We start from the raw sequence: 9,828 nt of genomic DNA, 5'->3' as shown, positions 1-9,828 counted from the left end.
CGCTTTCCTCACCTGAAAAAAACACCACAGTAAAAATAAAAACAAAACAAATATTCTGTAGCAACAGAAAAAGAAAAAAGAAAGAAAAGTGACATGCATATAGAAGCAGAACACATGCAAAAGCCTACTCTTCATGCAATTTGTCATAAACAGAGTGAACGATGGAAAGCTTTTATGGCAGAGGACAGTACAGTTGGTAAACTCTTGTTGATTTAAGATCTACATTACTGTGATCATTATGAAGTCTCCAAGATGAGTGCAGCATATAGAGCTTCCTGCGATGCAGCAGTGGCCAGTCTGCCGATGACAATGCTATAAATAAATTAATCCCAAAGGACTCCACAACCACAGGCGACTGGTAACAGGATTTATACATTTATTAGATCAAACCAGTAGTGCAGGTCAAGAGCAACAGATAAATTACCAGTAACTGACAAATGTGCAGTGAGCCTGTGAAAGAAGCTGGTAGTTTCAGACCATTTCCTGATTGATGGACAGGTGCCTACAATGCACACAACAGCCATCACAGCTGGCACCTCAAAGCATCTGAGACGGACCAAGGACTGTGAAACGCTCTGACTGCAAACTGCAAAGCTCAGAGACCTCTGTAACCCAGCCTTACTTCAATCAGCTTCCACACAAAACTGGAGCACGTGAGAAAATCCACTGTTGCCTCTGGCAATGTATTTCAGCAATTACTTACCCTCATGGTTAAAGCTTTGCTTACTTCCAGTCTGAATCGGTGTGACATCATTTGTCAGCCACACACATCATGCTGTTATCTAAGGTGGGTTCTCTGCATGGGGACCCACAGACTGTCACCAGACCATCCCTGCCTCTCTGTGGGGATAATACCTCCCTGGGACAGGGCTTGAATGACTGCCTGACCAGACCACCTTCTAGCACCCCTTGCTCCCTCAGGACTACTCCTTCCTGCATTACACGCAGCAATCACTGCCCAACGCACTGGAGGAAGCATTCTTGCTTTGCCAGTATTAAAGGACATGTGTGTATGTGTGTGGCTGGTGGGGGGTGGCAAGGGAAGGGTAACAGTGAGGATTAAGGATGGTGGAAGTTTGGCTGCATGGACATAAGTGTCTACCCACAGCACATACTTTCCAGAACGGGATGCAGCTGTTTTCAAGCATCTGCACAATCCACACCAACATCCTACTTGGTCTGGGCCCACACTCATCTCCATGTAACATTCCCCAGAACAGGGCCAAACACCCTGAAAATCCAAAATGCTCTTAGCTTCAATGGACCTGCAACCAGATTCTTGTAGGCAAGATTAACAAGATTTGCCTTTACCTCCTTCACTTAGATCAACTGGTACAAAATTTGTTAGTCTCCAGATCTAATGCAGATGGGTAGCACCTAGCTGGCGTCCATTGAGGCAACAGTGGGAAGAATTGCTCAGGATTAGTTAAAAGTGCTTCCACACTCTCTGTGGGTTCTGATGACTGCACCAGCTTGGTTAGCATATACGGATATCACAACAGGCAGTCCTTTTGGCCTTTTGGTCTTCAAACCCAACAACTATTTGTCATAGCTTTAAAAAGGGAGTTCTACCAAGAAACTTAAACCACACTCTGAGATACCTGTTTCCTCATCCACCTTTCAGGGTCTCTCACATTCTGAACAGATTTTAAAACCTGAACCAACTGAAAAATAGATTAGAAGGCAGGTGGCAAGAAACCTAATTATTCTCCTCTATACATGGCTTTTGTGTGGATTTATAAAACATCTGTGAGTGTTCCATAGGCAGCCATCCAAAGTGCTCTGAAGAAGCCAACCTGGTTCACCAAGGCTACTGCTTCTGCGCCTCTGCAGGAACACATGTGATGCTGTTGGACACCGCTCTTACTCAGGGGGTGACTTCTGTGCACCTGAAATAATAAACCTTGTTCCATGGGGCATGCAGTCCTTTCTCTTGGACACGCCACCAGTTACCTATAGTGTTTTCTGATGGGAGTTATAAACACGCATCTTTAAACTACAAAATGCTTACCTAAGTGGTTAAGATCCTGTGTAACAATGGTGTACTTCATTGGCATAATTGCCTTTTGATGCTGCCTAAGTATACATTAATTTCAAGCTTGCTTTTATTAGAGGACAAATTTCCTTGAAACAGTTTAGACAAAAAGAACTAAGAGGCAATATTGCAATATAGTTTAGGCCAGATTTTGGTAAATTCCTTCCAGCCTAAATCACTAGAAGTCTTACAAAACAAATCTATGTCTTGTACTTAATGCAGGCTGCCAACGTCTAAAGATATAAAAAAATCTTAGAATCTAATTGATTTTTAAACCTACTTTTTACAGTTATTCCAGCATGAAAGTACACAATAACTTCCCAAGGCCAAACTTTTATTATCATCCACCCATAAATCAGACATCCATGACGGTTTGTAAATGATCATTAAGATAAAAATTAAAACCAAATTTCAGTAAGAAAACATTCTTTTTTTTTTAAAGTTACTTCTCAACAGGCACACACTATGAAATCTAAAGCAATATAACACATACTTTTTTCTGGAACTCTTCGATCATTAAGTTGTTAAGCTACAAGGAACTAAAGCAACATATATCCAAATACTGCAGTATATAAAGCACACAGGAAAGCACACTTTTAAAAAGGTACTGTGAATATTTTGAACACAATCAAGTTGAAATGGTCTGTAACATCACAGAGAAGGGCAATGCTCTAAGTTACTCAAGTGGAAAATAATTTTTAAATCTGTAGCAAGTTGGTGCACCACATACACTGATGTTTGCTTTTATTTCTTGAGTATCGCATTCTTGAGTGTGGAAAATGAAGCTAAGTTAATAATTTTAATTCCCTACCCACCACTATCAGCTTTAAGTACTGTATCAGAAGTATTATTGCATCAAAACAGTAATTACTAAAGCTTCAAAATCTGACAAGCAAGATGTGGGTAAACTGTCACCTCTTTGAGACCTATTCATCTGCTCCATAGACAGACAAAAAAAGGCCAAATTCTCTTTGACAACATGTTACTAAAACACTATTGGGTTTTCAATACCTAAAAGCACTTACCTTCCATGGCTTGTACAGAAAGCTTTGTTTAATTAAATATTTGTAGCATTTCCTACAGGTTGACTAGGAAATACTTGAGATAAAATATTGTTAGCAAAAGACAAATGCAACTACTGCAGTCCAAGAAAAGGCAGTTTTTTACAGCTGATCAGCATTCACACAAATACACACACAGAACAGGGAACCTTCGGGGAAAAAAATAATATTCTCATACCACTGCAATTCCATGTTTAAAGGTCTGAATAACATCGGACTGATTTCTGAACACAAATGTAAGCCCTCACTTTCCAAGAGGGAAATGGGGGGTGGGTGAAGGAAGGAGAAGAGGGAGACTCACAGGGAAAGCACTCCCATTTGACTTCAGTGGACTTGAGAACAAGACCCAAGCACAGTGTGGATACAGAAGCTGTAAACAAATCTACCTACAGCCTGGCAAAGATGTAAATAACAAAGGTAGTAACACAACCTAACAGATGTTTTCTAGGCCCGTAAGACCATGAATGACAAAAGTAAATAATAACCAGCTCAGCTCCCAAACAAATGGAACTTGCAATCCTTCCACTACTTTAAGAACTCGAGAAAAGTTTTAATAGTTGTTTTCCAGATCACCAGCACATAAAGGAGTATAGCGCATGCTGAGAAAATAGAAGGCACAGTAGGAAAAACACTTCTTTTAGATGCAGGGGTGAGAAAAGCAAGCCCATCCTCAACCAGCCAATACTTGTTCCCATGCCACTGTAGCTTTTGAGACACTATTGCAAACCATATTGGGAACAGATCTGGGTAAATATAATGCTTCATATCTTTTGCGGGGGTAGCTAGAGGAAGATGTGGTGACTTGGTTATATTTAACCCACAAAAGCTCCCAGATCTATTTACCGTGCAGCCCCACAAACAGATGCACCACCACAAGCGAGGAGGTGGCGTGTGGGCTGCCAAGACTACCTCCACCACAGGAAGCTGACCTGAGGCTGCAGCTGATCTGTGCCACAATTAGTCTTCCTACTTTTCTAATCATGATAATATAACAAAACAAGCTTTTATTCATTTTAGGGAACAGCACCCTAGAGGAAACATTACATCTCCCTTACTCAGTACAACTGTTTCTTCAACCAAGAGCAGGCTTGAAATTCAGTATGTTTTAGACTTAACAAGCATCAGGCACAATAGAAGTCAAATGGACAGTACAATAAAGTCAACAGCTAAAGCTCTGCTTCAGCACACATCTCAGTTCAAGGTCAACCCTGAATTAATTCACCATTAACTTGATTTTGGTTTTAACCATGACATACTAGGGACACCTTTTGTTCAGCTTACCTGTTGACTTGCCTGGGATAGGTGAAAACTCCATAGTTTAAGGACTGAATTCACTAGATACTTTTCACATTAAGAGAATGAAAAGCAGAGATTCCCAGCAGCATCTGACGGGCAACACCAGCAACTGCCTTACCCACTATTTTGCCATACTTCATGAAAAGTGGAATGCAGGGAAGGAACAAACAAACTTAAGGGGACAACAGTTCCCAATGTAAATCAAACAGCAGGATTTTAAGGTGTAGCAAAGCCCAGCCAAACTCCTCTCCCTCCAAGGTAAGCTGGTGGAAAGAAGAAAGCACAGCAGTCCAACACAGGAGACCTGCTGCCTGGTCCCAGCTCTTTCACTGCTTAAGATGATGACACAGCAAGTCAAGCCACCTCAGCTCTTCAGATCAGCTTCCCTTCAGTAAAATGGGGAATAATACTTCATGTTAAAGTGTTGGAGACCTACAGATGCTCTGCTATATTAGATGCATTATATGAGGAAGCACTGGTTCCTCCCACATCCCAAGCCTAAATAAGGCTGTTTTACACAGAAAAGGACTACAAACCTCTTACACAACCATCTGCTTTAAAGATTCAAGAAAGTGGCCCAAGTACAAAGCAGGGTTGGTAGCCAGGAAGGGGGAGAAGGAATGTCATTGTTTATGTGATGCTTGAATTCCACACAGAGGGAAACTTACCTTTACTATTAAATTAATAACACAATCCCATTATTGTGTTACATTGATTGACACTGTTATTGTCTCTTTCTTTGTCAGTTAGATTTCTTGTTGTTATAACAGCAGCAACAACGAAATCTGTGACTGGATCCCACAACTACAGCTGTCAAACATTTCCACAAGAAAATCAGTCTCAAAACACCAACTGTACAGAACAAGAAATCAACTGCAGTCAACTGCAAAGTAGGATTTACCATGGAGTCCCCCACATCTCTTACCTCGAGCATAGGGCGGGCACTGTCGTGAATTGAAAGAATGTGCGTAATGTTATTCTTACTCAATTGTTCTACATCTCGGGCATCTGCAATAAAGGGAAAAAAGGAAGAGAATTTCTTTAATCTCTTGAAATAGTGCGCTCACCTTTCCCTTGTGCATGTTGAAAATCACTTATCATTGGTACATTTATTTTTGAAGCTTCATAAAGCAAAACCCCAAATGCAGCTGTTCTAGAACACCACCATCAGAGTGGGTAACGGGAAGACACACTTCTATACTCCAAAACAAATTATCTACTATATAAAGAACAAGCTTAAGTGACTCAGGAATGTGTTCTTAAGTCAGAAGTTTCATGTATTTTGCATCTGAAATATAAGTCTGTGTGTGCCTGTGTGCAGGTGATAGCCATCTGAACAAGCAGTCAGAGCTGTACAAGAAGCAGCTTACCTCCTCTCTACCCACAAATTCCCCTTCAGGAGATCTATTGCACTTGGGAGATAGACCTTGTCATATCCAGGTCTGAGAAGGGAAGCCAAACTGTACTAATGGGCAAGCCAAAACAAGAACTAGATTCTTCCTTCCTGTGGACTAGCAGGGAAAAAATGTGCATTTAGTCAATATATACCGTGATTTTAAGTCTAAAGAGAAACAGAGACAAAGATAATGAATGTATGAAAAAGCAAAACACTACAGCAAAGAAGTGCAGTTGTGAAAAGGTGGTTCCTAGACCTGTAACCAAGGGGTTTCAAACATTCAAAACTGGAAAGCAGACTGGGGTGACTGAAAATTTGATGCTAGATATTGAGAAAGCATAGGTTTGTTTCTATAGGAAAGAAGGTAAAATAGATTATCTGTCATCAGCGAGCAATTTTCCCCATATTAAACCATCAGCATGCCAGAAGATGATATCAAAGAACCACTAATACAGGTAAAACTTTGTGTTCAGTTACTTTTGACCTTTTGCCTGAGAATGGCACAGCACACCATGGCAATTACAGCAGTGGTTTTGTGATGTGAACACCTGCCTTCCAAATCTGCCCATACAATCTGTTCGCATTAGCCTGGTTGCACACAAAAAAAGAGCACTGACCACAAAGGTTTCAAACCAGCTCTCTCTAGGTACAAAAATAACAATATCACCTGTACATTCTTTATGTACATACGAGAGTTCAATTAGCATCTCTTGCTTCATCTTATTCCACTCTACTATAAAGTTTCAATGCCTTTTCTACACCAAAGAGGAATTGGGCATTTGATTATAGGGCCCCATAGACAACATCCACATGAGCACAATAACAGGCAATAAAATATAAACCTAATCCAAATATGAAAGCTTCTCTAAGGCTAATAAAATGGAGAGTAGAGTCAAAACTGCATTGATTTCACTTGCTACTGGTCAAGCCTGCAGGATCAACACAGATGCCTAATCCTTCAGGACAGAATTAAGACAAATTCCATCTGAAACAGAATTAAGGTCTAGCTTCAAAGAACAATGAAAATTTACTAAAAATCTCAAGAGTGAGCATTTCAAAGAAGAAACACTCATGTTTGCCAGGCGAGGTCTTCTAATCTGACCTTCAGATTTACTAACAGTTCATAGGATACTCCTGATTCCTCAAGCAAGGAAAGGGTTTAGAAGCCCAGAAGCCAGCCTAAGTGTCCCTAAAAAATGCTTTCTGTTCTCCAAAGGCTAAGGGCAGATTTCAGAGTCTGCTGGCTGGAACTCACAGTGTTGATGCATACCTAGCACAACAAGACCCCAAGCTCTGATTATGACTCACATAGTAAGAAATGGATCGGACACAAGGCAAACAGCTTTAAAAGAGGATATGATCCAAATTAAATGTTGACTGCTTTGAACCAGTCTTGAAAGGCCATTAGACACAGTACAACTCAAAAGGACTAAAAAAGTTTTAGTTCTTTGGTTAACCAAGGACTTAGGCAAAAGGAATTTCAACAAATCAAAACTAAACAGTAAGACAGTGATATTCCAGATATTCCTAGAAACAAGCTAGAAATGGCTATCCCAGACCTACACCCCAGGGTAATCAGCAGGTCCTCAATATATTTAGGAAACCACCATTCAAATTGCAAAAGTAGAGGATAAAAAGCTTCACAGCCAATGACTGCATTATCTGGATGTAAAGTTTAAACAGTTTACAAAGGGGAAATTCCCCTGCTTCCCCTGGTACCTGCCGTAAGTCTCTACAGATACTGCAGACAGAGCTATTTAAACAGCAGTGCAAATAAGGTATCCTGTCACTCATGGTCTCATACCATTAATTAAAAAAAAAATTAAGGGGTAATGTAAAGGACCACCAAAAGCCAGGTGAATCACCATTACCACAGCAATTCTAACTTATTTACTGTAGCACAGTGCTGTACAACCACATGCAGGCTCACATTTTGAAATCACCACGTGAAACACCTTTTTTCCAAATTTAAAGATGAAAGAAGCCTATAGAAGTCCATCTTGTGCATCCCTAAAGGGTCCCTCAAATGTGGTATTACTCGTCATAGTAGGTTACTTAATATTCTGTTTCATACAGTGCAATGCTTCTCAGCTGATGTGGACTTCGAGGAAAGCTTTCAGGAATCTCTCTCCTCACACAAAAGGATACAATTCGCCCTGGGGAAGTCTTCCCCTCTCCTTCCCACACCCCTATTTATCTTCTCTTCCCTCAGTTTCATCCTATGACTCCTAGCTTAACGCCTACTCACATGCAGAGAGCTCCAAACACTTAATTGCAATAGCAATGGCAAAGTCATCAAAATGGGACAAGGGTGGGTGTGTGTGTCAGAATTTGTTTTCCTGCAGCTCTGGGAAGCCTTACTGTGCAGCTGGGGAGCAAATCACCTAGCACACTGTGCTTCCATCCCCAATATCCAAATGGGAGATGATACTGGTCCAACCACTCCTATTAATACACATTAATGACTAAAGAATTCCAATACTAGGGTGAATTGATGATGAAGTCTCAGATGTACATATGTCTGTTCTCTCTTACTTTAGTATTTAAGAACCTCCGTAGAAGTGCATGGTGAGGAATAAAGTCTTCTTCCTTTGTGGAGTTAGATGGGAAGAAACAGCTGTAGAGTCTTTTCCATCTCTACTGCTAACAAAACACAAAAGCATCCTGCCAGCAACAGAGGGGGAAAAGAAAGGATTACAGTGCTATGGGCCTGGATCCACAACATTTAACTCCAACTGAACTGTGAATTTAGACGATTAAATGCCTCCAGAAAATAACTGAGTTTATTTTCATCACCTTTCCTCCCATTAGCCAGCTACCCCAAACTGAAGACATCCTCCCTTCTTCCTCCTCCAAAGTCCAAATTTCTGACTTTGACATCCTCCCTTCTTCCTCCTCCAAAGTCCGAATTTCTGACTTTATTCTTAGTCTGAAAAGGCAGACGTGCTCCTATACCACAGTAAGCTAGCAAGTATAAAATATTAGGTTATGTATGCAAAAAGAAGGTAAGTGCTTAGAGAAGGTAAGTCAGCCTAGTACATACAACAGTGTTAAGTCTCAGTCTGCAGATGTACAGAGTCTACAGTTTCATCATCACCAGACTTTTTTTAAACAAAGCAACTTTTTGTCTACACTTTATTTTCTGCTTTGGAGAGAACCAGAGATATACACCTAAAGGAGAACCTCCTCTCCAGTGGTTCAGAGCCACTTCACACTATGTTCTAATACATATTCTGTCACATCCTCTCAGAAGGGGCTTTTTGGAGAGTTAGAAAGGTGAGGAAAAGGGTCCAATACTTTGTTTAATGAGAGTACCTATAAAATGTCTTCCTTCAAAAGATTAATCTGAAAAAGCAAATGGTATTTTTACCCACTCCTGTTTTCAGTATCTGGAATAAAGCCTTAGAAAAGAGACCTTTTCCCAAAAAAACCTAAGCAGCTGATAACAGGAAATAATTGAATCTAGAAACACAGCAGAACCACTTGGTGGGCACTGTCTTTTTATACGCTTAGTAATGGGAAGGACAGAAACTTCCCCAAGACTCTCCAGCTCATCCACAGCAACAATGGACTCTTTGGGGGGAATTAGACCTCATATTGTGGCTTTCCGCTTCAAATCAAAAAGCCCCCAAATATTCCATTGGAAAAACCTGAATCTTCCAAATATGATTAAAAGCAAGGAAGGACACAAGCTCTTTAATATTGAAGGTAGAAACACTCTTGGGTCTCTGGTGCTTGCTACTGCTATACCTTTTGGTTTGGAACCAAACAAGCCCTCATTTAGAACCTCCTATCAGAATAAATAGTATTTTTTCTATCTCTAAAAAGCCCCGTCATATCAGTCTCTTAAGGAACAAAGCACTTATTTGCATCATGAGCACAGGTGCCTTTCAAATGGTATTGGGTTTGCAGTGCAGAAGACACATGGGCATGCAATCCCACAATAAATTCTTTGTCTTTTGAGAGGATTGAATTTCATTTGTAAGGTACAACCGGAACAAACCAAAACTTCCCCCAAACTAGAGGCAGAAAGAAGAGTT

General features: G+C 40.5%; 1 protein-coding gene across 1 annotated transcript in view; it reads right to left on the bottom strand.

Annotated features, from left to right (window-relative positions):
• DUSP22 (dual specificity phosphatase 22) overlaps positions 1 to 9,828 on the bottom strand; it is a 33,424-nt gene that overhangs the window by 20,273 nt on the left and 3,323 nt on the right. Inside the window, exon 2 of the mRNA XM_010082620.1 lies at positions 5,318 to 5,400. Coding sequence (XP_010080922.1) covers positions 5,318 to 5,400 — 83 coding nt within the window. The remainder of the gene's footprint in view (positions 1 to 5,317; positions 5,401 to 9,828) is intronic.

This window comes from Pterocles gutturalis, unplaced genomic scaffold (assembly GCF_000699245.1).
Source record: "Pterocles gutturalis isolate BGI_N339 unplaced genomic scaffold, ASM69924v1 scaffold45814, whole genome shotgun sequence".
Classification (NCBI taxonomy): Eukaryota; Metazoa; Chordata; class Aves; order Pterocliformes; family Pteroclidae; genus Pterocles; species Pterocles gutturalis.
The sequence above is the reverse complement of the archived record's forward strand: the minus strand, read 5'-3'. Positions and strand labels throughout refer to the sequence as shown.